Genomic DNA, 27,617 nt, shown 5'->3' with positions numbered 1-27,617 from the left:
TTCAACTATAACAGCTTAAGGACTCTTAGACGTGTTATGTATCCTCAGCAGCAGGAGAATTTATGGAATCTTTGAATTCTTGGAAAATGGATGTTTCTCCAAGCTGTTTCGTCAAATGTGATGAGAAGGAACCTGGGTAAGAATTAATTTTCTTTGACTGTCATGCTGCTCTGTTAAGTATCTACTGAAATATATAAAATGATAAGAGGTCAAATCATTTTGAATTGGTTTCATTAGGACAAAAACACAAGAATCAGACTTGTGAAAAGTGATTCTGATTTATACAGCGGCTAAGCTGTGCTTGTGCTGACATGTGATGCAGCAGGAACAGTTAACTGGCAATCTTAATTCCCAGATACATTCTGATTGGTTAGGATGTTACCATTGGAATGCAGCAGAAATGAGCAGTCTTCCTTCTTTTACCATTAAAAAAGATGCAATGTATGAATAATTTTCTTTTGCCGAAATGAAATAGAATCCTGTCTGTTAATAGATGTAGCTTCTAGCATGTGTCAATGCATTCTACAGTGGGCTCAACTGATAACCTTAAAAAGTGTTATTCTTAACACAGTCTGTATTATTCAATAAGTGCTGTCCAACAGCAGATTCACATCTATCCAGCCATTTTCTGACTTGAAACAAAATTTTTATCATGGAAAGGAAGCCACAAGTTTAATGCTATTTACTGGAAGTTAGCTGATATTGGAGAAACAGCCAATCAAAGCTTTCAAGGAGATAAAAGGTGGGGATTATTACCTCAATTGGTGAAAAACATGGCTTTGAAAGAGTTAAGGTGTCTGTATGCTACCCTTTTTGATTTTTCTGAGATTCCTGTAAGATCTCGCTCCTCAGTGCTGGGAATTCTGCTGAAGGCAGCATCAGATCCCTCATGGAAATTGATCCTTAACATTTGGGGATGGGGGTGACTGTTGGACATACATGTATGTAAAGTTAACTTTCAAATTCCAAAAATAGTCAACACAAACTTACTGTCTAATTTTTGTATTTGAGGAGTAGGGGGAATACCTGAGGCATGATATCCTGAAAAGGCTTGAATTTTTACATTGTGATAATAAACATTTCAATTCTGTGGTAGAAATTGTATCTTATAAAATAAAATTAATGACAGTGCAATTTTCCAGCAGACCAGCTAGACTATCATTGGCTTATTCCATAGAGATTACTCTAACCCTCCAAGATCCATTCTAAATAGTACTGTTACCCATCAAATTGTTTCTTCGAGAGACCATTTCTGATAGAATCAGAGAGCATTCCTTTGGTTCCAGCACTTCCAACTCTAACTAGCAGCCTTTTATCCTTTTCTCTCTCAATTTAACCCTGTAACCTTCTCCTCCTTCAACAAAATTAAATATGGTACTTATCTTCCATTTTGCATAGTAATTTTGTAACCTTCCTTTCTTCCACACGTCCCCAACCAGCCCCACCCATCCATACTTGAACTCTCTAAACAGTTCTCCATTAAAGCTGCATTTGCCATGCCACCCCAAAGTTCACAGCTTCTTTCCTTTCTTGATTGTTGTTGTTGTTGCGTTTTCTCTCCCACCCATTACGATTCATTCTGCTTGCCCAATCTTTGTAATCCTATCGGAGTTGGGCGGCTAATTCTCGAAACAGTTGTTCTCAAGAGGAGCTGCCTGGCCTCTGCTTGCAGGAGAAAATTAATGCAGATGCTGGAATCTGTACTGAAAACAAAAAAAAATACTGGAAATCATAGTGGTCAGGCAGCATCTGTGGAGAGAGAGCAGGCTAATGTTTAGAGTCTAGATGACTTCATCAGAGCCCTGATGAAAAGTCATCTTGACTCAAAATCACCTGATGAAGGAGCGGAGCTCTGAACGCTAATGTGCTTCCAATTAAATCTGTTGGACTATAATCTGGTGTTGTGTGACTTTTAACTTTGGCTCAAAACATTAGCTTGCTCTCTCTCCACGGATGCTGCATGACCCGCTGTGATTTCTAGCATTTTTGTTTTCAGCTTTTGCTATCAGCATTGGTAACTATCTGAGGGGTCAGCATGAGGGGATTGTGGGTGATGGGATTGCAATTTAGGAGTGGAGAGTCCAATTTGCATTAATTTTTGTCATACTGTTTGGTGCCCTCCAGCTGTGTCTAGAGCAGGCCACAGTTGGAAGGGCAGAGGCACTCTCTCTGACCTCAGCACTCCTTGACTAGGGCAAGGAAAACTGAGCAGGTTCTCTTTTTATTGCTGATCACTATCCAATGACCCTGGTTGCAATTTCATGTATCATCTTCAGCTGAGGATAGGACTGAGCTCTAATGCTGAACTATAAATTAAATTCCCAACTGTAGGAAGTCAACAGAATTTGACCTCCAGTCAATACGATCATTAAAAATGAAGAGAAATGTGTTAAAAAGAGTTTTTTTGGTGACTGGACAAACATCAAATATTTCAACGAACACTTGCAGGTTACATGAGAATTAAGTTTCTTCTATACAGTTCCACCAAACACACTCAGGTTTGGTACGACACAAGATAAATTCAGGATAAGGTTCCCTATAGGTTACCAAATCTAAAAAGTGAGAGAGTGGTTACATTATTAGTCATTCAGCTATTTCCCACTGGTCATTCAATTCTTGCCCTTATTTCCAAAGATCAGGCCAAAGTGTTAAAAATATCATCTTTAATTACAACATTTATCCTTTTACATCAATCAGAAAATACAATTTTTACATCATTAATTTGTAACACAAAGTTCAAAATGGAGTTTCAGTGGTGGTTTAGGAGCTCTATTAGATAATCACGTTAATGCAGAGCTTCCTACCATTACCAAGGATAAAGAATCCAATAAAACAACAGAAAAATATAATTGCACATCTGATAATATTAATCCCTTTCTCTTAATAGAAGTGAACAAATGGGATAAATGGATTTCTCTCAAAGATGCATCCAGTGCATTTGCTACTTATTGTCTAATATACATGAATATACACACAGTTTTGAATTTAACTTAAATGATCTATTGCAATAATTGACAGAAAGTGCTGTGCAAATGGCTTCTTATTCCCTCACCATATCATTCACTTCCACAATGTCTCCACAGAGCTTCTGATTATGAAATTTAGACAATGTGCTCTTTAACTAAAGCCTCTATAACTTTTACCCCTCTTTACAGGAATTACTTGAATGCCAAACGACTGTGGACAGATCTACAACTCACACACAAAGTCAGATTTGGGCTGGTTTTGTGCTTTCATTGGGGAAACTGAAACACTGATAGGGAACTCTAAGACACCATTTGTTTTTCCTGCAGCAAAGATTTTAAGCTTGGATCATTGCAATTTCACTTCCATCCCATTTCTACTGCCACCAAGAAATCTCCTTCATTGCAGTGAACAACTATTGCTGCAGAACTTTCATTTCTCTATCCTTGAGGTGGAGGAATCCATGGCTTCACAGTCTACCCATCCAAAGGCTCAAAGTGAAGAAATATTGCAGAAAAATGACAATGAGGAGTAACATTAAAGTCCTCACTTGTGTGTATGCAATGAATTCTTAAATGGACTCTCCAGGCTCCAGGGTTGTAAAGCTATGTGAAAAATATCGAAAGAGAGTTCTATGTGTATCACTCAGTGCAGCACATAGCCAAATGTAATTGGAAGGGCTCAGTCTATGATGAAATACCTGATCTCAGCCAGAAAGCAGTTAAGAGTTTGTCACAGCAAGGTTCCAGAATTGAGAGGAGTGGAGGGTCAGGGGAGCGGATTGTAATAAAATCTATCCCAAGTTTCCTACTCCAGTGACTTGTGATGAAAAATGCATATGTGCAGGTGAGATGACAGCAGAATTTAGCCTGAGTGCTATGTCCTGCAATGATACAATTGGTCTAGACCTCACACTTCAAGAATTGATATTTAGGTGAAGCACCCTAAAAGCTGCTAGTGCTTGTAGATCCTCTCGAGTTAGCACCTTCAGGGAGCAAGACAAACCTGAGAAAGAAACAAATTGCTTACACAGTGTAGGGCATACATCAATAATCCTTTACCTGTTACCCTCTGGTCAACATTCTAATGGCCAATTTTGGCACCGTGCACAATAATGCTCATGTTGCCAGTACCACAATGCAGTGTCAGATGCTGTAAGCTGACATCGGGACCCACAGCAACATTTATGCACTTAAAAAATAAATTATAAAATATTACAAGTTCTATTCATTGATTCAGAAGACACATACAGTGAATCTTACACAGTAGTTCCCTTGCATTTGCTTTTGCTTTCCAAAATGATAGTACAGCTTTTTATTTGGGGGAGAGGGAGGAAGCAGGGAGAGTGTGGTGAAGAAAACAATGACAATGATATACAAGTGATTCAGACAAAGATCTCCTCTGCAAAAAAACTCATAGATACCTGTCCCACAAATCATAAGTAAGTAGCTGACTAGAATCAATTGGACACAAACACAATCTAAAGTGCGTAGCATAAAAAAGTCCAGTAATTGCAGTGCTCAACATCAAGGCATGCCACAGGAAAGTGTATTAATACAATGTCACATTGGATGTGGGCAACTGCAGTCTAAGAATTGCTTGCAACTACTTTATACTTTCAGCACCTTTCATGTGACTTTGGATTAAATTTACACACTGAGTGAGAGCCAGTCAGAGAAGATTAATCCGAGAGGCGAATTACTCCAGTACACAATCAGATCTCGTCTGCTTTCCCTCACTACTCCTGCCCCTTGCATCATACCCCAGCAAGTGAAGAAGACTGTAAGGTAAACAACTCTAAGAACATGTATAACTCATCCCTTCTTCTTCAGAATATCTTTGAAAAATTCATGAAATATGTGTATGTTTTCAACAGTTTGAATGGAAAATGCATCAAGGCCAGCACTAACTGCTAATATAAACAGTTAAAAATCACACAACACCAGGTTATAGTCCAACAGGTTTAATTGGAAGCACTAGCTTTCAGAGCACTGCTCCTTCATCTGAAGAAGGCGCAGTGCTCCGAAAGCCAGTACTCCCAATTAAACCTGCTGGACTATAACCTGGTGTTATGTGAGTTTTAACTTTGTACACTCCAGTCCAACACCACCATCTCTTAAAATATAAACATAATTACTTTCCCCCAAACTCCATAACTTAACATACAAGTAGCTCATCGCCAATGTCTCCAAATTCCAAATTAAAATTGATAGTTTCAGCTTTTTAAAACAGTTCCAATTTAACACAATTTCATTGCTCAATCCACTTTTATTTAAAATTTCAAGCCAAGTTTTAGCTTTGTCAATTATTCCCCATTCCCAAATGAAGTCAAATAGTTCACTATTTCCAGACAATCTCATGTCAGTGCCAATACCCACGAGTGATTATTTCGTAATTGGCAATCTATTTGCCAGGTAGCAGCTCGGAAAGAAATAGTGACAATGATTGAGGGTCAGCCCTTTTCCCAAGCAACAATTCCCAGTGACGTGGTAGCTTTCTAATCCCTGAATAAAGCATGTGTTTCAATCAAAGTTCTTCATGATAAACAGAATAACGAAAATGCTCCGGCTGTAATGATTGTTTTGGATAATGCATGAGTTACAAAGTGATCATAACTGGATGTGGTTTGCTGACTTTCACTTATTCACTACAGGACTAAAATCTTACAAATGCATAATTGCCCAAACTTAGAACAGGTCGATGCATCAGCTCTGAAACTAGGTTACTACGACTGAGCATCAAGCTATAAAATACATTGACACTGAAACGTTTAATCACTTCTTCACTGCAAGTTCAAGATTCAAAATGTACATATTATACTCCTTAAACTTATTAACTAATATATTTAAAGATTTTGGCTCACACTGACAGGTTCCCACTACTGCTTAGTACAGTGACACTTCACCTGATCATCCTGCTTTAAAGATCTCTCATGACCCGCTTGAAAATAAACCCAGATTTAACCACCTCTCGGCATTCACCAAGACTGACTGCTCTGAAACAGGCTCTTCAAAGGCTCAATTCAAATATGTTTCAGTGTTGAAAGCAATTAAAATATTAAGTTTGCAAGACAAAATAAACATTTTGTTTTATACAATGTTTTATGGATATCCAAATCCAGGAGTGACTTTACATTCAGCGGGTCATTCAGGAGGTGCATATGTGCAGTATGGACTCCCTGCTGTCTAAACTGCTTCCTGTTATTCTTATGTCCATTAGTTACAGTGTAAGGCTCAGTACATTTGAGTAAAGCCTAGTAAGACATAGGTTATTCAAAATGTATGAGAAACAGCTTTGTGAAGTCGGTGAATAACTTGCAGGCTGACTGCATATTGATTCTGGTGCTATAATGCATGGTGAACATTTATTCACCACAGAAATGGAAAATGGAAGAATCAAATAATTCTATCCCGTAGGGCATGCTGCGTGATCTAGTGAACACTGATAACCAATAAGTTCAGAAACTTGATGCTCTGATATTTTCCAGAAAGAGCTCCTTTTTGATTGGGTTGATTTGAACAAAGCTATCATTGTGAAAAGTGGCTTCAAAGTTATCAGGTTTCATGACTGCACTTATGGGAGATCCACGTAAGGAAACAACTTTCACAGTTTGTGCCAGATTCTAGTGATATTTCTAAAGTTTTGCATTTCTGCGTGTTTTACAAGAATGAAGCCTGCAGACATCGTGCTTCAGTGGCTTGGATAAATTATTAAGTTGATGGAATTTCCAGAAAGATGGGAAGATTCAATATTTTTGAGACACTCCTGTGAAAGAAAGTCTCTATTTAAGACACTAACTAGTGTTATCTAGAAGTGCTTAACTTGCACATAAAAAGTGAAATTACAGAGAGTACCCATATCTGTACAACACCTATGAAAAGTGCTGTAAAAAATGCAATGAATTACGTGGAAGATTCTCAAAGTGTTCCTTCAAGTTGTGGAAGGTTTGGCAAAGATTGCCTACAGTTTCCTGGGTATTTCCCAGCTATTATTCTACAGCTTTATATTTTGAAAAAAAATTCGCAAATCAGCATTAAAAAGGCACACATTCTAAACATGTCTTACTGAATGAACACATGTTCCTCTTAAAAAATAAACATTTGTCATTTACAAAATAAAATTAGTGAAAGGTGCAGTTGAATTAAAAAAGGCAGCTCCAAGGCTGTTCCCATTAAAGTGCGTGGCCATTGGCCCCGTGAGCTGCTCGAATGGCAGAGGCATTCTCGTAGATGAGGGCTGGAGTGTTTTGATAGATTATATCATCAGGTTTCTGTTTGCTTGCTTTGATGTATTCCATGGCACATTGGTTCAGGAAGACGTACTGCGACTGGGGAGACAAAAGTACAGTTGGGAATGAATTGCTCTGTGCACATAGTGACCTTCAAATGAACGCATTCTAGAGGGACTGCTTTTCCCAATCAAACTTTACCCCTCAAGTGAGGCTGTGAACCCAACTCTGTTTGCTTGCGCAGTTAGACCAACAATGTTAGTAAGCACACCCCTCAAAACAAAAATCAGATTTAGTCATCAATCCTTCATTGTCATATCAACATCATTAACAGCCTCTCTCTATTAGTGAAACCAACTGTGCCATCCACCCAGATTCCTACAATGAGACTGACAGCACCAATTATCACTTCAATGAAACTTTGTCAAATATGCATATGACCCATGCCTCAGAGTGGCACTCATTCATCTTCGCATAGTAACAACAATGTGCAAACACCCTTCCTCCTGGTCAGACCACAGGCCAGATTCTTCTATCCTGACATGGGGCTAACCTGTGTTGGGTTGACTTTAAATATGGCATATGGAATTTAATACTAGAATTTCCACCTCAATCCTGTGATGAACCACTTAGATTAGTATGAGCTGAAAAGGCAGGCTGTAAGCTCTCATCCATCTACCTTGAGTTCTTAGCTCCATTCACATGTCATAATGAAACAATATAGTAAGTCATATGTGTGTTTGATGTAGGATTTGTTAGCTTTGTTTCAAAAAGAACTGTGGCTATTAAATTGACCAAAACTGTGTAAGTGGAAAGATTTTCAGAAGTATTACAGTCCATAGGATAAAATGCTATTCTGCTTTGCACAAGTGTAATTATTATTTGACTGTGTATACTGTCCCTTTTTTTAATTCATGTGTTCCTTGAATTCCAACTCAGCCAATTATTTGGTTTGTTGAAAGCTTTAATAGTAACTGCATTTCTCAGCGACTTTGAAAGCATCAATGTTTTGGAGGCTGTGTTCATATAGTTATTTAATGGAATCTCACTGCTAATATCTGGCTACACTTCAAACCCACCAATGGATTCAGCTTTGTCAGGATTATTGACATGTTTATGAAATAGGCTATGAGCTTGGTTTTATTGAGTTTCATTTGCTATTAAGGAAATTGATTTTTTAAAATGGATTTTAAAGTAGTTTTTTGTTGACAGACTTATGTCTTTCTCAGACTTCCCCTTGTTATTACAGTGCTCATGAATGATGCATATAATATAAACTGGTGGAGTGGGTATGAGGGGGTCAAGGGATAATGGAGGCTGAAGGATGTTTGGGAAGTGAAGGGTGAGAAGGCGCAGTGGAGTGAAAGCGAGACTGGGGGGATGAAAGGGACAGTGGGGGCTGAAAGGGGGTAGGAGGGTTGAGTATATGGAGACAAAGACAGCATGGATGTTAAAGGGGCCATTTGTAGGGACCACTCATTTCCTTCTACTGGGCCGGTGTGCCAATGGCCTCTTGAATCTGGCCACCTCAGCCTCTGCTCCAATCTCAGATCTGCTTCAGTGACCCACACCCGCTGCCATCCAACCATGAAAACAGCGTGGACAGGCACCATCAGTCAGGAGGTGGGATTGCAATGTCAGGAAATCGCTCAACTCTCGATTGATGCCTTCAAGATTAAAATTCATCTCCAATAGACTATCACTCATTTTTCTAGACAGACCATCCATCCTACCACAGGCCTCCCAAATGAAACTCAGCATTAACTTTTCTCATAAGGACAGGAAGAAAGGCTGAGGGGACAATGTAAGCTGGTAAGATACGGAGAAGGGGGTAAACAAATCAGTTCAAAGATAAAGAATTCAAATTTTTAAAATTTGTAACATGACAATGATACAAAAACATTCAAGGATGGACATAAATGTTGTTATATAAATGCGCAGACCGTAGGGAAATCTAGTACTGGATTTAGATACATATAAGAACATTGATCCTGTTCATATTTCAGAGATAGAGTTGACAGTGGAAGGTGATCAAGAGCTGGAACTGAGAGGGTATAAAGTATTTCAGATGAATACAAAGGTTGCTGAATTACATTACTGATAAGGAAAATATAGCTGCAACAGTTTGCTTTGAGTTAGTGGCTGAAGGTGATGAAATTGAAACAATATAAATACAGCAGTAAAGGCAGCAAATTATTAGCTCAGAAGTACGTTATTAATTAACTGAAAGCACAAGATGAACAGGTGGATGAGCAGTTTGGAGTAAATCATTAAAGGATTTGATAGATATAATGTTTATACCCACTTAGCATTTAGCATAAAGAATGCATTCTTCATAAATTCTGGGCACAGTGAAGGGACTATGTAATTCATAGCTGAAAATGTCTAGGGTGAGTTATGCAGAAACTGGGAGGGTGAAAGAGAGAGAAGTCTTCCTGGTGCAGCATGATCCTGATGCACTTCAGGGAATTAGGATGGAAACTGGCCATGTTTTGGTTGATAGATTTCAGGAAAGCAATAATTACCAATCACTATAGGATGTTAAGTCCAGTTTTCATATTCAAGTACAGACTTGTCCACCAACATTCATGGGGGTAATGTATTCGAAAATTCTGAGTATGCTCTAAATTGACATCAAAGTTTACAGCTTGGAGCAGTCAATGTAGTGTTAAGGGGTTGTGTCATTTCTTAAGCTCATTGAAAATATTTGTGGAGCCACTTAGCTTTTTGTCTGCATTATTTCATGGAATATGAGCCTCATTGGCAAGGCGAGCATTTTTGCCCATCTCTAAATATCCAACAACTGATCTTGCAAGGGTCATTTCAGATGGCAGTTAAGAGTCAACCACATTGCTTTGGGGTTGGAGTCACATTCACTAGTGAGTGAGGAATGGTAAAGCAGCAGATATAATTTATAATGACTTGCAATTCTGTATTGTCTTAAATGTAGGAAAACATTATCTCTATCTCTCTACCATGTCAGAAGAAATAAACTTTCAGATGAGCTGAAGTTAATGGATGGTTAAGATCAGAGACCAGTCAGGACAGCGTCAGTGTAGGCTTATTTCAATGGTTACCAAGGGATGTAAGCTCTTCAGTAGAAGCTAACCTAAGGCAGGTGCGCAGATGATGGATGTTAAGGAGTTAGTTGATCTTGGTAATTGAGAAGTAATGGGGCCAGAAAATTGGATCTGAGTTAAATAGGACAATAAGGTTACATTTGGCTCAAGTCATAGGCTCAAGAGGGGAGCAGAATTGGGTGATGTTATCTAAACATGATGGCTTTAATCTTCCTAATGTTTAGCTGGAGGAAATTGTGGCTCAGCTAAGATTAGATATCAGGTAACAGTGTAAAAATACAGAAGCAGTGAAGTTAAGCCTAAAATGTAGCACTCCAGTAAACATTTTGAGAAGTGGTCATGAAGTAAAAATGGGCGATGTCAATATATTGTGGACCTTGCTGTGAAGTCAGTCAGGAGGAGGAGGAGGAGTAGGCCACTTGGGGCCTGCTAGCCTAATGGTGACTGAGTAACCTATGTCATTTGTTGTAAAAAAAAACGTCCATCTGGTTCATTAATATCTTTTAAGGAAGGAAATAAGCTGTTCTTATTGGGTGTGGTCTGCAAATGACTTCAGACTTGCAGCAATGCGGTTCACTTTTACCCGCATTCTGAAATGTCTGTGAGTACATCAGTTCAAGGGCAACTATGGATGACGACAAATGCTTGTCAGCAATGCTGACATTCCCAACAGGAATAAAGCAACAAATAAAGTGATCCTAATGGTTTCACCCCGAACATACTGACTTGGAGTAGAGACAATCCTTGAAAGTAGAGATAGTCAGTAGCATATCATACTGACTGTGAGAAGTTACTAAATTTGAACTAACCATGTATCAGGTCATAACACAGGATGCTGATTGACTTCTTGCAATATTGAGGGAGTCCTGGATTAACCCTTCTCAGTATTATGATCAGCTAGCAATGTCATCTACACTATTTCAGTTATAATTGCATGGAAAACAAGTAGCCAGAAGATCTATTTAATCAAATAGTATGTCACATTGGGGCTGCATAAAAATCATTGAAACAAACGTTCCCATTATTTTGTATAAACATTGAGCTGTGGATAAGACAAAAACATGAACTAAACTGCCTGCATTGCTGGACTCAAGCCAGAAAGAAATAAATGTACAAGTACGACTTGAGATCATCAGTGGAAGACAATGAGAGCTGGCCTTTATGCTACATCTTATTGCGTCCTTATTCATTAATCCCTAGCTGTGGGGGAGAAAAAAAACCCTGAGATTCTCATTGATGAATATGTCTTGGTGCCAATGTAGATCTCCAGATTTTATGACCCTGACTCTGTGCACAGATTTACATTTGCATTATTCTCCGATGCTTGGTACCTTACCTCAGTCTGTACCATTAGTGGCCGGTTCATTCGCAAATCGTAAACTATCCCCCAGATATCAACCTTTCTTTCATTGTCGATCTGATAAATCACACGATCGATGGAAATAAACGTCCCTGTCCGACCAACTCCAGCACTGACAAAAAGGAGATCAAAATTTAGCCACATTGCAAACGTGACGGATAGTCAAATCTTTATCCCATTAACCAGCCCACACCGTCCATGTTACCAATGAAAAGAAGAAAATTACTTCACGAGAAATAGAATGCTAGAACAGGTTAAGTATTAGCCTTCACTTCTGGTGCAAAGGTTTAAAATGGTCCTGACTATGTTACAGAAGGCAGTTCACTGCAAGGGTTCTTTGTGAAATTAATTTGAGCTGACTTCAACGCTTGATAAGCAGACTTACAGCACAGAATATCCCAAATTCAACATAAATTGGTAATGTCACTCAGCAAGTTACAAGGGAAATGGGAAAACAAAGTCACACCAATATCTCTTGGAAAGTTTTTCAGTAGTGAAGATATTGGATACAAGAAAGTTGATGACAACAGCAATAATGATGCAGTAGTGGCTGCGTTTTGGGGAAGTACTGTCTTCTAACTTGTTGCACCACTTTAAAGTGACACTCCTAAATGTTACCAAAGAGAACAGGAGGAGTTCTAGATCCCAGAACTAACATTGATGCACAAAAAAAAAATCCAAGGAAAAATATAATGTGGGAACCTTTCAATGGTAATCCACACAGAACTGAAGTACTGAATAAACCAGTGGAAATAGTATGATTGAAACAAATATAGTTTATAATTCCTTCCCAGCTTCACAATTTGTTTGTGCAATTCCTTGCCTGACGTCTCAGATCAGCAGTGGCTGTAAATACTGATTCTTCAGACTCTGACAATTTGTGCACATTGGGACCATTTTTGGACCAATCACTCAGTGGATGTTCAAGCACAATCTTAGAGGAGGCAGCTAAAGACTTAGAGTCAGAGAGTTGTACAGCACAGAAACAGAGCCATCGGTCCAACTCATCCATGCCAACCAGATATCCTAAATTAATTGAGTCCCATTTGCCAGCATTTGGCCTATATCCCTCTAAAACCCTTCCTATTCATATACCCATCCAGATGCCTTTCAAATCTTACAATTATACCAGTCTCCACAACTTCCTCTGGCAGCTCATTCTATACTTGCACCACCCTCTCCGTGAAAAAGTTGCCCCTTAGATCCTGTTTAAATCTTTGTCACCTTTTACCTGTGCCATCTCGTTTTGGACTTCTCCACTCCGAAGAAAATACCTTGGCTATTTACCCTATCCATGCCCCTCATAATTTTGTAAACCTCTATACGGTCACCCCTCAGCCTCCGACGCTCCAGGAAAATAGCCCCAGCCTATTCAGCCTCTCCCTATAGCTTGAACCTTCCAACCCTAGCAACATCTTTGTAAATCTTTTCTGAACCCTTTCAAGTTTCTCAATATCATTCCAATGGCAAGGAGAACAAAACTGCACGCAGTATTCCAATAGTGGCCTAACCAATGCCCTGTACAGCCGCAACATGACCTCCCAACTAGTGTTGTGAATGCACTCACCGATAAAACCAAGCATACAAACACCTTCTTCACTATCCTTGTACCTGCGACTCCACTTTCAAAGAACTATGAACCCATAGTTTGAAGGGTCTCCTTGTTCAGCAACACTCCCCAGGACCTTATCGTTAAGTGTGTAAGTCCTGCTCTGATTTGGTCTACCAAAACGTAGCACCTCACATTTATCTAAATTAAACTCCATCTGTAACTCCTCAGCCCATCTGATCAAGATCCCGTTGTAATCTGAGGTAACTTTCTTCACTGTTACCCAATTACCAATCTGCCTCAAGTATTGACAGAGTCATGCAACCCAGAGACAGACCCTTCATCCCAAATCGTTCATGTTGATCAGATTTCCAAAACGAAATTAGTCTCATTTGCTTGCATTTGGTCCAATAAACCAGCTAGAGTCAGTGAGTGGGCTTAGGTATCAGGGGAGTCATGAGGCCCTTCAGGTTCTGGAATGGAAAAGGTCGTGAGCAACCTTCACTGTGGCTGAAATGGTAGTTGCAGCAAAATTGACTGAGGCAACCAAAGGTGAAGGAAACTTCACCAGACACTGCAGCAATGCCAGAGCTGTGCCTAGGAATGATCACTGCTTTTACCAACTTGGCAAATAAAGATCAGATCATATGTAAATGTCAAGTTGCTGTGCATTTGCTTCTTGTGAAGTACGGAGGGTGGGGATCCAGAAGATTGGGAAATCCCTACTAATTCTTTCTCGAACTACATGAATTGGCTTTCTGCTGCTGCCAAGTGGTTTCACAGCCCCAGACTGAAGCTACCTCAGAAAAAAAAAACCTGTTTCAATTCACTCATTGCTACTTTCCTATTTTCTAGACCCTGCCTTCAAAATCATGCAAGGAAAACCACTCCCCAGAACATCTTTACACGAGCAACACAATGCTGTACGTTCATGCTAACTTCATCTTCCAGCAGAAATCCTGTGCAAGTAGACTGAAATCTGATCTCACAATCTTTAGCAGACACCTACGAAAATTTTCTGCTTGGCCTGCTTGGACCTTTGTTGCCAGATTATCACCTGCAATGGCTTCTCTTTATCTCAACACCCTTACCTCTGGTGTTCCCTAGGGATCCATGTTTAGTCCCTTCTATTTCTCATCTACAAACTGCTCCTTACATCACCCTAAAACACAGCATCAGTTTCCACATGAATACTGACAGCATCCAGGTCTGACTCATCGGTCACATCACCTTACTCAATCCTTCTACGGTCTCAAAATTGTCAAACCGCTTTTCCAAAAATAAATTCCTTCAAACTACATATCGGGAAGACCAAAGGTATTGTTTCCAATTCCTACTGGAAAGTCTACTCCATGTCCAACTGTGCTGTGAGTAAACCTGTACTAGACAGACTAGAGCAGTTCAAGAAGCTGTTTCATCAAGGTTTTCAAGGGGAAGTAGAAGTGAACAAGAGCTTGCCTTGTTACATTGCCTGCATCATGCAAATTAATTTGTAAAAATTCAGTCACACCATTCCTTGCCTTGACAACTGTCTGAGTTGTTCACAACTTTGGTGCTATATTTGATTTTGAAATGGGTTGATCAGGTTAATTCCATTATACCATCAGTAGGTCCTCCCATTCCCATTTCTGCAACATCGAACATATCCAGTCCTGCCTCAGCTCATTCATTGCTGAAAATCTCATCACGACACAACTTTGTCATCTCCAGACTTGATGATCCCATTAGATTCTGGCTGGCCTTGCACATAAGTCAAGGCTATCCAAAGCTCTCGGTCCTTGTCTTAACTTGCATCAAGTCCCACTTACTTATCAATCATTTGGTCATTGACTCTTGGTTAAGCACTACCTCAATCACCGTTTTTTACAACTCCTTCCACGATCTCTCCCTTCCATACCCTCTGCTAGCCCTGTAAGCCAAAAGATATCTCTACATGCCTTCAACTTTCACCTGAAGCACTCTTGATTTCAATCACTCCGTTATTGACAGTGCCCTTTCAGCCATGAAAGTCAAAGGCTTTGCAATTCTCGCTCTAAATCTCTCAGCCTTTACCTCATCCCTCACCTTTCTTCTTTCAGTCACTCCTTAGAACATATTTATTTGACCAAGGTGTTAATCATTGGACCCAAGATATCCTTTGGTATGCAAGGGCTACATATATCTTATTTGGAAACAGATCACTATGATTCAGATTGTCAAGCCTGGCAGCATGTAAAATTGCTCTCACCATGTGTGTGGGGAAAATATAACACTAAAAGGCTTTAAAAAGAAACAGTTTACTCAGGTCAAGCTCCAGGTCCAACTGAGCAGCTACCGATTTGGACAATGGCATGGTCAACAATGTGATATCACCACTAAAGAATGGACAAAAACTGATAGGAAGTCACGTTATTTCTGCCTTTGATCCATGAAGCCGCACCGAAATAGTCACCGATGTACTGATAAAGCAGTTGTGGGAGAGGACCCGGGTAGGCCTGGAACAAGAAATGTTCCACATATCCCATGAAAAGGCAGGCATAGCTAGGACCTAGCTGAAAATGTGTTGCTGGTTAAAGCGCAGCAGGTCAGGCAGCATCCAAGGAATAGGAAATTCAACGTTTCGGGCATAAGCCCTTCATCAGGACCTATGCAGGTACCCATCGCTCCACCTTTGGTTTGGGGAAAATGGGATGAGTTGAAGGAGAAGTTGTTGAGTTATTTTGATGCGGCTTCATGCTCTTGTCCTGACCTGGAAAAATTCATAAACTTCGCTTCCAGTTTCCACCCCTCCATCACCTTCACTTCGTCCATCTCAGACACTTGCCTTCCTTTCCTTGACCTTTCTGTCTCCATTTCCAGCAATAGTCTATCCACTAGTATCCATTACAAGTCCACTGACCCCCACAGCTACCTGGACTACAGCTCTTCTCACTCTACGTCCTGTAAGGACTCTATGCCCTTCTCTCAGCTCCTTCGCCTCTGCCACATTTGTTCCGATGAGGCCACATTCCCACCAGGGTTGAGACACGTGAAATTTCTTTCAGTAAACTTTGTGTTGTTCCTTGAAATGTTTAATTAAATTTGAATATAATTACAAATATTGTTCATACAAGCTTCATTTGGACATCATTTCTAAGCTACCTACTTGATGAATAGAATATTATTGCTGTTGAACCTGGGTATAGGATGGGGGGAAACTAAGACTGGGAAATAAAGAGCTACCCGGCACCAAGAAAGTTGCCAGCAGAAAGGAAAGTCCAGACAAGATGGAGTTGCCAAATCTTACAGATAGGTGAGGGGCTCCAAAGATCTGAACGCTTCTCAGGGAGCCCATAGAAACACTTAAATTCTATTTGACTCCATCTAACTTTTATTTTAAAAGTTTTTTTTAAGATTAATCCTGGAGTGTCTCAGAGGTTCTTCAGCTGCTTTACTTGGCAGCATCATGTGGTAGACAGCACATCATTCCATTCCATTCATAATTAAATTAGTTCACAGGGATATAAAAACATTCATTTGTCCAGCAATATTGCATCAACCTCTATGTCAAAAAGGCAGAAACAGACAGATAAAGATTGACTCTGCAGACCCTAATGTTTCAGTGCAAAGGTACAATACACAACATTCAATGTTGAATACATAGTATTGACACAGCAGTAGAATGGTGGTCTCATTACCTGCAGTGGACTACAGTGGGTCCACTCATTGGGTACTGATTGATGTACTGTCGCACAAGGTTCCGGAACTCAATAAGCACTCCGGTGTTGGATGGAACCCCATGGTCAGGCCAACCTGTAAAGTGAAAATGCCGGACAGCACGTTTCTCTCCAGATTTATCCTGTAGGAAAGGAAGAAGCAGATGGCATAATCGGAGGAACTGAACGGGCAAACACAAACAAGAAACAAATAAACAATCTGTCCCTCTCGATAATCTGTAATAATAACACAGACCTAATTGGTAAAGCCAAGGCAAATAACTACTTTGCAGCTAATGCTGATCCTGATGTTACTTCTATATGCTACTTGTCTCTTATCAGCAGTATCACTGTGAGGATGACCAGTGCTGGCACTGCCCGTAGTACCAGGAGGCAATACCAGGATTAACAGGACAATGGTGCAGGGTCTTGGGGTAAGTGAGGACTGCAGATGCTGGAGATCAGAGCTGAAAATGTGCTGCTGGAAAAGCGCAGCAGGTCAGGCAGCATTCAAGGAGGAGGGGAATCGACATGCCCAAAACGTCGATTCTCCTGCCCCTTGGATGCTGCCTGACCTGCTGCGCTTTTCCAGCAATAGATTTTCAGCCCAGGGTCTTGGGGTGCCTATGAGATGGGAGGCCCATGGTGTTGGGAAGGAGAGTTTGCTTGAGGAAGAGTGGGATGGGAGGAATGGAAAAACACAGCTTCTGGGAGGAGACCAATCAGGAAAGCAGGTAGCAGTGATACAGACCTCAAAGTTGTGGCAGGGCAGGCAGCAATGCTTAAACTTAATGGCCTGAGTCGGAGCAAGGGTGAGCATGTTCTAGACCTTCCCATGAAGCTGTAGATTTTTGGGGGCAGGCAGGAGGAACCTCTGAGGTCTCTCCACTTTTTCCTTAAATGAAGGCCTAACCAATTTCCATCAAATACCACCCTGGTCTGTTGGGCTGAACTTGTTCCCTCGTTGAGGGATTTATCCTGAAATCAACTCAGTGCCTCTCAATAAATCTTGTTGCTATTGATGCCTGTCCAGTTCTGGCTACAATGACTGCCTTTTTATAGGCTATGTTGAATGTTTCGTGTTCCACTCCTATTCAGCACTCTCTCCTTTAACTCTATCATCTACAAGGCACAAGTTGGAGTTTGATGGAACACTCTCCACTTGCCTGTACAGCACCAACAACTCTCATAGTTCATAGTTAAAAATCACACAACACCAGGTTATAGTCCAACAGGTTTAATTGAAAGCACACTAGCTTTCGGAGCGACGCTCCTTCATCAGGTGATAGTGGAGGGCTCAATCGTAACACAGAATTTATAGCAAAAATTTACAGTGTGATGTAACTGAAATTATACATAGAAAAATTGATTGTCTGTTAAGCCTTTCATCTGTTAGAATACAGTGATAGTTTCACTTCTTTCATGTGTAAATCACAAAACCTTTGTTTTAAAGTTGCATTCTCGGGTTAGCTGTTAACCATGGTGATAGCTAGACAGTATGTTGAAGGTGTTAGCCCCGTGTTCTCTGTCTATGCCATGATGTTTAGATTGATTCTAATCTAAAAAGTGAGACAACAGAGTTTTACATAAATTCATGCAGTTTTTGAGCTCAGAGTTCTACATGAATGCATGCAGTTTTTGAGCAAAGTACAATGTAACCCTGCAAGTACAAATTCACCCCACAAAATATGTGTGTGCACGTGGGTCTTTGTCTGTCTGTGTGTGTGTGTCTGTCTGGGGTGGGGGTTGTGAGTGTGAGAAAGTGTGTGAGTGTGAGTGTGAGTGTGAGTGTGAGTGTGTGTGTGTGTGTGTGTGTTTCTCACACTCACAACCCCCCCCCCCCATCCCAGACAGACAGACACACACACATACACACACACAGACAGACAGACAGACAAAGACCCACATGCACACATATATTTTGTGGAGTGAATTTGTACTTGCAGGGTTACATTGTACTTCGCTCAAAAACTGCATGCATTCATGTAGAACTCTGAGCTCAAAAACAGCATGAATTTATGTAAAACTTTGTTACCTCACTTTTTAGATTAGAATCAATCTAAACATCATGGCATAGACAGAGAACACAGGGGTGAAAACGTGTTGCTGGAAAAGCACAACAAATCAGGCAGCATCCAGCAGGTCAGGCATGCGCTTTTCTAGCAACACATTTTCAGCTCTGATCTCCAGCATCTGCAGTCTTCACTTTCTCCTAGAGAACACAGGGGGCTAACACCTTCAACATATTGTCTAGCTATCACTATTGTTAACAGCTAACCTGAGAATGCAACTTTAAAAAAAAGGTTTTGCTATTTACACATGAAAGAAGTGAAACTATCACTGTATTCTAACAGATGAAAGGCTTAACAGACAATCAATTTTTTAATGTATAATTTCAGTTACATCACACTGTAAATTTTTGCTATAAATTCTGTGTTACGATTGAGCCCTCCACTATCACCTGATGAAGGAGCGTCGCTCCAAAAGCTAGTATGCTTCCAATTAAACCTGTTGGACTATAACCTGGTGTTGTGTGATTTTTAACTTTGTACACCCCAGTCCAACACCGGCATCTCCAAATCATGACTCATAGTTCATAGAATGTGAATATCACTGGCTAGGTCCATGTGGTGTAGGTGCACTCACAGTGCTGTTCAGAAGCTTGTTCCAGGAACAACACTGAAGGAATATAATGATTCATGATGGTATGGGGCTTAGAGGAGAGATCACAGGTGGCCGTGCCCTCCTGCCCTGGTCCTTCTAAGTGGTAGAGGAGGTAGGTTTGGAAGGTGCTGTTAAAAAGGTCTTGGTGGGTTGCTGTGGTGAAACTTGCAGATGGTACACTTGGCTGCCACTGTGCAGTGGTGGCAATAGAGGGAGTGAAGGTTGAAGATAGTATCAATCAGGCAGTATGCTTTTATTTTGGGTGGTGTTTTGAGAGTTGTTGCTGCTGTACTCAGACTAAAGATGAGAGACTTAACAAATAATCCAGCTCTTCTTCAATATATAATTTCAATTACATCACAATTTAAACTTTTGCTTTCAATTCTGCGTCTTACAATCTTATACTCCACAACCACCTGATGAAGGAGCAGTGCTCTGAAAGCTAGTGCTTCCAAATAAACCTTTTGGACCATAAAACTCACACAACACCAGGTTAACAACTAAAATAAGTTAATATTCTGCATTGTCTAATACAAGTTCTTCCAAAATGACCACCAAGGGTTGAACAACAACAACATTCCTGATGGCTGAGTAGTGATGTTCTAAAAGCCAGCTGATATTGCTATGACCAAGTCGGATCCCAGAGTGCAATCTGGTTTGATACATCAGATTTTATTTCTTTTTAATACGGCAGTAGCTCGCTGAAACATAAGGGTGTAAAGACTTCAGATTTGGTTTTAACAATGAATCACACAGAAGAAAACAAAATCAACTAAAGCAAACCAAGCTAAGACAGAATTTAAAAGAATTGAAAGAATTTAAAAACACAGCAAAACAAAATCCCATCCACTCCCCAAAATTATCACAGTACACTCACTCAAAAATCCCGGGAAATTCCTTTCCTACCAAAGTTGTATGTGTGTCTTAACTGCTTCTTCTGTGTTCTAGCCCATGAACTGTGAGGCATTTCCCCTTGCTAACTAAGAGCTTAGACTTTCTCAGTTTTTTAGTAATCTGCGAAGTACAAACCAAATATTCCTGATCTGGAACTTTTACAAATTATACTCTTTCACTGAGGTAACTTATTTTGTTAACTGCTCTGAGTAGTCTACTTTTTTAGATGCTCCTGACCCCAGGCAAGTCTCCGCCAAATCATTCAAAAGCTTTTGTATTGAAATTGTAAAAAAAAATTCCGAATCCTAAATTCTGCTAAAATAATACCATAATGTGTTCTTTTACCAGTTGTGGCCCTGACAGTATAAACAAAACTCCATTAACATTCCAGGAGGCACAAACTGGCTTAAAATGAGAGTTCTGGAAATGGTTCATTTTTAACCTATTCACAAAACAATGACCAACACCCATATGCCACTGGTTTGAAATTCAAATATATAAAAAAGAAGTTTTTTATATATCGTTAAATCACACACTTTCATCACTCTAACACTTGGGCCCACATCAGGATGGAATCTAATCAGCGAAGATCAGCAAGTGTGAACACTATGTTAGCCCATGATGTCTATATCAATCTGACACCAGGTACCTCCCAAGATACTCAGACACCTTTCCAGGCACATGGTTATGAAGGGCAGGAGTTGTCCAAGCAATTGGAGGGTGATGGAGTTGCAAGTGTGCATTCCTAATACTCTGGACAATGAAAGAAAATATTTTTGGTTGTTGTGATTATGACAGAGATTAAATTATGTATTTTGCTTGCTGACAGCAGTTGTAGTTTCCATGATTCCCTCTTTGCTCCATTGTGTACTTCATTGTCTGCTATCAGATTCTAAGCTGTGGTCTGTGATTCATTTATTTTAGTCTGAATTTCTCCATCACATGGGAAGTCCCTAACTCTACTTACCTTTACTATTGTGAAGTCCCTGATAGTCCAGTCCTGGAGAACTATTTCTGATGTCAAAGTAACAATTTTGTCTTCAAAGATGAGAGGGCGTTCAGTCGGCCAGTACTGCTCACATTTTGCCTAGCATAACAAATTGATTAAAAAATAAAGTTTAGCTGACAGTTTCAAAGTATTCTAATGAAGTTTTTTTTTGATTAAATTCAAAGAGTGGAATGTAAGTATATAGAGATATGTTCTCATTCCTTTTGTGCATAATAGAAATGATGTTGCTGTGCTATAAATTTACTAGCGCTTCAATGTTCAACGCAGAATCTCATCACAAAAGGTAATGTTAGCATTGGGCTGTGATAATTTTTATCTCTAATAGACAAACATTTCAGTGCAAAATAAATGTGCAATTATCTTGATGATACACTTAAGCTATCAATCACACAAATGCCTCACAGATTAAAAAGGAACAGTTTGTGAATTTTATGTACCCTATAATTGATATCAGTACAAAACCTTCATAAGTCGTGATGACCTAACTACATGATGCATAGGCACAGGAAGTCAGGGCAGTGACAGGAGCTGTACAATGCTTAGATATATTTTTTGATGTGGAACATCTGACTCATTTGGGGCATCACAAATGTAAAATTGCCATCCATTATGGATGCTGCTCATTTTAAAATATTAATCCATCTTGATGTGTTCAAAAGGGCGTGTGATCTTTTTACTGATATCGATCTGAGACCTATTCAGTCATCTCATGACTGGAGAGGATATCCAATAGCTTTGGCAAGTCAAAAGCTACAGACCATGAAAAGGTGTCACTAAGGAAGAAGATTATTCAGGAAAATCTTTTACTCAGAGATCCGGTCGGGATATCCTGACTGCTGCACAGAAATATATTCAGCTCCATATGAGAAATGTATCACAACCAACATTACACTTATCCAATTGCTGCCGAATTCCACACAGAGACTCTACAGGTGCTGCCCTTCTCTTCAGGCATCACTATATTTCTCAGACCCATCAACTGCCTCACAGAAAAGCTCCTTTTGATTCATCACCAACCACCAAGTGGCCTTTATTCTACTTTTACTTGGAAGTTCCTATCTTAAGCAGGTCTGTCTTCAACTTGTAAAACTTGTATCAGTTTCTCAAAAGGTAGTCCTCCTGGACTCACCTTCTTTAAAACCTTACATTTACATTCTGGTGGGAGAAGGACAAGAGACAGAGAGGTTTCCTGAAGAACAGTAATCCGTAGTTGGTGCTATCCTTGAGAGTATAATTTTCTTTTGATATATTGGTGGTGATTATCACTGCCACATCTTCTGATATTCTAGTAGTAATCATCATTGATTGGATAGTAATAGATCAAGTGCTACAACTGGTGGACAATTTGTTCTAACAGATTAGCACCCAGTTGGCAAAGATAAAAATTATTCCCATGAGGTGGATTTATAAGGCCTCATGGCTGAAGCAATGACAATGTGAATTAAAAAAACAAATGTCATGAAAATGTCTTATTTACATGCAACAATGATGTGAGATTTAAGAACGAATGGATTGGCTGGTACATCAAGAGTTTGGGGCGTCCTTGAAATATGAACACTCCATTACTGATTGGTGAAAAGACTGGAATATGGATTCACATTTACAAAGCAATATTAAACTTTCTGAAGATCAGTAAGCTTGAGAATGCTGTACCTACCCTTCCGTGCTCCACACATTTGGTAAGCATGACGATAGCTGGCACATAATGTTCCCAAATCATTCGCCAGAAATCGCTGACTGTATTCATTAGTGGTCCCTGTGCAGCAATGAACTCTTTCTTTGAGTTATAGCCCTGAAAACAAATGGAACATTGGGCTAAGAGATGATAGAGAACCAGAAAAAAAAAATGGCACAATCAATCAGTCTTCAGAAAGATGATCATAAAAATACAGCAGGCAATGAATGATACTGGGTAAAAGTGAGGAGAGCAGATGCTGGAGATTAGAGTCAAGAGTGGGGTGCTGGAAAACCACAGCAGGTCAGGCAGCATCCGAGGAGCAGGAGAATTGATGTTTTGGGCAAAAGCCCTTCATCAGGAATGATACTGGACCAGTCATTGTAGATGCTGCAGTGGCATCCGGTGTCACTTTGACATACTGTATGAGTGTCATGACCCACAAAATACATCTTTTGTCAAATCATAACTCATTAACTAGACTGCTGTAACATTAGAGACACTCAAAATTGTGATACCTTATTACCTTATTTCTTACAGAGAAACTGTAGTCAACAGATGATCAACACTAATACAGAGGAATCTTGATTATCCAGCATTCGGTCGTCCGAATTTCGGATTATCCGGACAAGATTGCAAGGTCCCGATGCTTGGCTAAACCGTGTTATCCGGCATTTGATTATCCAAACAAAATACTCACCCACCCGTTCGGATAATTGAGGTTCCTCTGTATTTTGTTGTAGACTATCACTTAAATATCCCAATCCAAAAAAAAACTATTGATATTTTACTTCAGATATCAGAGTCCAAATCATTCATTGCGAATTCCTTTGGAATATCCATTTCTACAAGTCCGAATAAAGATCTCTATTTCAGTTTCGTGTTTTGTAGCCATTTGCTACATTCTAATGCTTGTCCCAATTCCACATAGTGCCATCAAGATGACTTGATGGCAGATTATCAAGACTTTGGAAGTTTGTGCATAACTCGATATATAAGTACAACATTAAATAGCTTTATTATCCCATCTGAAAATAATACTGAACAAGTCAGATCACAGAGTGTGACCTGGCTCAATAGACCACAAGGTTTATTTTTACTCTGTTTATTGTGAAGGCCAGTTAGTAAATATTTTCGCAAGAAGCTGTCAACATACTTTTAATAATGGATCCTAGAAGTTTCCCTATTTGAAATGATCTCATTACAAATATCAGTGAGAAAGATCCAACTATTTTATTCCAATAACCTTCTTACAGACAGTCAGTGAATAGTCACGCTTGTCTCCATGTTAAAGTTCCCTGTTCAACGAGCGTGAATGCTTCTTTTCAGCAAACTCTTCCACTTACTCGCTTCTATTGTCTTAATATCTTTTTCCCAAGATCCTAAAACAAACTCTGGTCATTTACTACTTAACATGTGCTTCTTAAACTCATCTCTTCAGCAACTTTCTATTTCGAGTGCTTTTCTCTTAAGAACTCAGGACTCCTTCTCAGTTCCTCCTGAACTGTTTGGAGACTGCTAACCAACGTTTGTACTAAGCTGCATGGCTGTTATGACATGGCTGTCGATTGGTGTGCCAATACAATGGCTTCAAATTTTGGACTTCAGAGGGCCATATTGTAAAGAAAAAAATAGAAGGACCATTGCTGCTAAATGAACAGCATACTGCTGTCATAGATCTTTTGTCTTTGACTAAAACCTGTATACTGCCTTTCTAAATGAAGTTGTTTCTGTCTCATTTCTGTGTCATTGATGGTAGGCAACAGCTCACTTTTTTTTCTTTTTTCTACTCTTTATTCCCTAATGCTACCAATTATTCTCAAGGATTTTAAAGAACTCATTTACGTACCTGCAAATAAAACACATCTCTCGTCACCCTGACACCACTCAGAACAAAGTTGGAATGAAACTAAAAACCATGTTGTTCCCCAGTCACCCAACACATTTGTACAAATCCAAATTAAAGCTACATCTCTTTCTTCCACTTTAGCACCTAAACTTTCAAAACAAGAATAATGTATTTTGAACCTTCATTACAATAAATTGATGTAACTCACCGGCATGAAATTAGCATTGATATAATCACTTGATGGGTCTGCAGTGACAGAGAGTTTAACTCGACTTGCATCATCTAAAAGTTTCACAGAAACATGATTATTTTACACAAGAGATAAATTTGTAAGAGAATACGTAGCACACAAATAAGAAATAAGAGTGTGTCTTGGGGGACTAGTTCAATGGACATTAGGCAAAGTACTTGTTGTAACGATGCAATAAATCAACGACAACCCAGTATTTATTTGAAAACAGAAAGCACCGATTCGGACTCTTGGCCTCAGCCCGGATCTGGCATGGCAATCTCTTGGTTCACTGTGGCATTCTCTCAGCCAGATGTGGCAATCTCTTAGCTTGGTGTGGCAGCCTCTCAGCAGGCCGGCGAGGCCTCAACATGGACTTGTGACATTGAGATGATCCCAGAGCAGTCTCCCGGCCTTGAGGTGAAGCTGGCGTGATCTGGAGTCAAGGCTTGGCATAGACTAGAGACTAAGTGCTGGCGGGACCTGGGTTGGAAGGACTGTAATTTTGAAGTTTTGTTTTTCTAATTTATTCCTATGATTTGTAATGCTGAAATTTTAATTTCTATATTTTTCTAATTTCATTTCCCCCAGGAACTTGTACTTAAGAATCTGTACCTTTGTACCAAAGATAACTCCATGAACAGTGTCTTATAGACTTTTCACTGTACTCGTTTGAGTACATGTGACAATAAAGCTAATTCTAATTCAATGCAGTGCTGGGAGGAGGAAGCTAGCTCACATTTGAAGATGCTTGACTCTGCAATAAACATTGCAGCTGTCAATAGGATCAGTAAAACAGCAGAATCTCTCCACCTTACAATGTTCAGGCATTTTGTGACAGGATCAAGCTATGTTCTACAAGATGACATTGGGTTAAAATGTGCAAGAATGCTAAGTGCTCCATGAAAACCAAGTGTCACAACTCTCCATAGAGATATGTTGAGGAAACCAACCAAGGAACTATGCCAAACACAATTCCAAACTCCCTTCAATGGCTAACAAGGACATCAATAAGGTTGAAGCAGGTAATTGCAACATTAAAAGCTTGCAGACACAACTCTGGCAGTTTGCGCACTCATTTTGACAAATCTCATTGATACCATTAGAAAAACTGAAGTCTTTACTTCCATCTAAGCAATATACCCAAATGACTTGTGTTCTAAGTCAAGATTGGCATAATGTAAGTGTAAATATCATCACTTCTGAATCTTAAATGAAATATACTCATGAAACCAGTTCAATGTGGTGCAGATCATACATGATAAGCCAATTGCTTATATAATTGGTCTGACAGCCAATGCAATGGTATTATCTGCTTTAAATGTCAACATTATTCTGAAGATAGACACATCGCTGAAATAGATGGACGACGTATCACCGGTCTATCAATATGTCCTGATCTCCGCATCACCTTGAGCCACAAGGCAGGTGGTGTTTGGGATTGTTGCTCGACTAGCAATCCAAAAACACAGATGGACCTGAGTTTGACAGAATTTGAATTTAAAAAAGTGTAGAATTAAAAATATGCTTTTACAAAAATTGACATCAGGTTGACTAGTGCCCTTTTTGGAAGGAAATCTGCCTTCCTTATCCGGTGTGGTCTACAAGTGACTCCAGACCACAGCAATGCCAACAGCTCTCTGAAATGGCCTAGCAAGCCACTTGGTTCTATCAAAGTGCTTAAAATGTCTCAAGAAAGGATTGAAATTGGAAGGACCACCTGGCATCAGCTAGGCACCAAAAATGGCGACAAACTCTGTCATGTCAATCCTGCAAAGTCTTCCTTACTAACATATGGGGGCTGCTGCAAAAGTTGGGAGAGATATTTCACAGACTAATCAAGCAATAGCCTGGCAGAGTCATATTCACCAAATTGTACCTGACAGATAATATCCCACCATCATCACCATTCCTGGCTACATCCAGTCCCATCAGTAGTGGTTGTACAGTGGAATATAGTCATACATTCCATTCATAGTGCCATCTACCAACAGGTATTGCAGTGAATTTCTTTGCAAACCAATTCATTGTAACATGTAACAGAAAGTCATTTCACTCAGAGTGGTTCCATGGTGGAAGCAGAGAGTAGGTTGCAGTAAGACATGGCATTCAATCATGGAGGACTTCAACAGAATTAAAAGCATCATTAAAAGCACACATGCTTGAGTATTCACAAAACCCTGTTCCTCAGCAAACCGCAGAAACTCAGTAAGAAGGAACCTTGCATCAGAAGCAGAATTCCATACATACTTTCCATAAAGGACTTTAGTATCTGACTTATCCGCATGTCTCACCCTCAATGCTTTTGCTTCCCTCAATCCAAGAATGCAGAGCCAATAACCAATAAAAAGACAAATTGAGAAAAGGAAGAGAGGGGAAGAGAACAAAGCAACAGGGAGAGGGGTCAGGTAGAGAGGGAAAAAATTAAGTGAAGGAGAAGGG

At 39.8% G+C, this 27,617-nt stretch overlaps 1 protein-coding gene across 1 annotated transcript in view; it reads right to left on the bottom strand.

The window, feature by feature from the left end:
- Nucleotides 1-2,646: 2,646 nt before the first annotated feature.
- Nucleotides 2,647-27,617, bottom strand: part of ptprja (protein tyrosine phosphatase receptor type Ja) — a 138,646-nt gene continuing 113,675 nt past the window's right edge. The window contains exons 31-36 of the mRNA XM_060839174.1: nucleotides 25,155-25,228; nucleotides 23,080-23,214; nucleotides 21,381-21,500; nucleotides 16,838-16,998; nucleotides 11,609-11,744; nucleotides 2,647-7,291 (exon numbers count right to left, since the gene is read on the bottom strand). Coding sequence (XP_060695157.1) covers nucleotides 7,136-7,291; nucleotides 11,609-11,744; nucleotides 16,838-16,998; nucleotides 21,381-21,500; nucleotides 23,080-23,214; nucleotides 25,155-25,228 — 782 coding nt within the window. The 3' untranslated portion in view covers nucleotides 2,647-7,135. The remainder of the gene's footprint in view (nucleotides 7,292-11,608; nucleotides 11,745-16,837; nucleotides 16,999-21,380; nucleotides 21,501-23,079; nucleotides 23,215-25,154; nucleotides 25,229-27,617) is intronic.

This window comes from Hemiscyllium ocellatum, chromosome 18 (assembly GCF_020745735.1).
Source record: "Hemiscyllium ocellatum isolate sHemOce1 chromosome 18, sHemOce1.pat.X.cur, whole genome shotgun sequence".
Lineage (NCBI taxonomy): Eukaryota > Metazoa > Chordata > Chondrichthyes > Orectolobiformes > Hemiscylliidae > Hemiscyllium > Hemiscyllium ocellatum.
The sequence above is the reverse complement of the archived record's forward strand: the minus strand, read 5'-3'. Positions and strand labels throughout refer to the sequence as shown.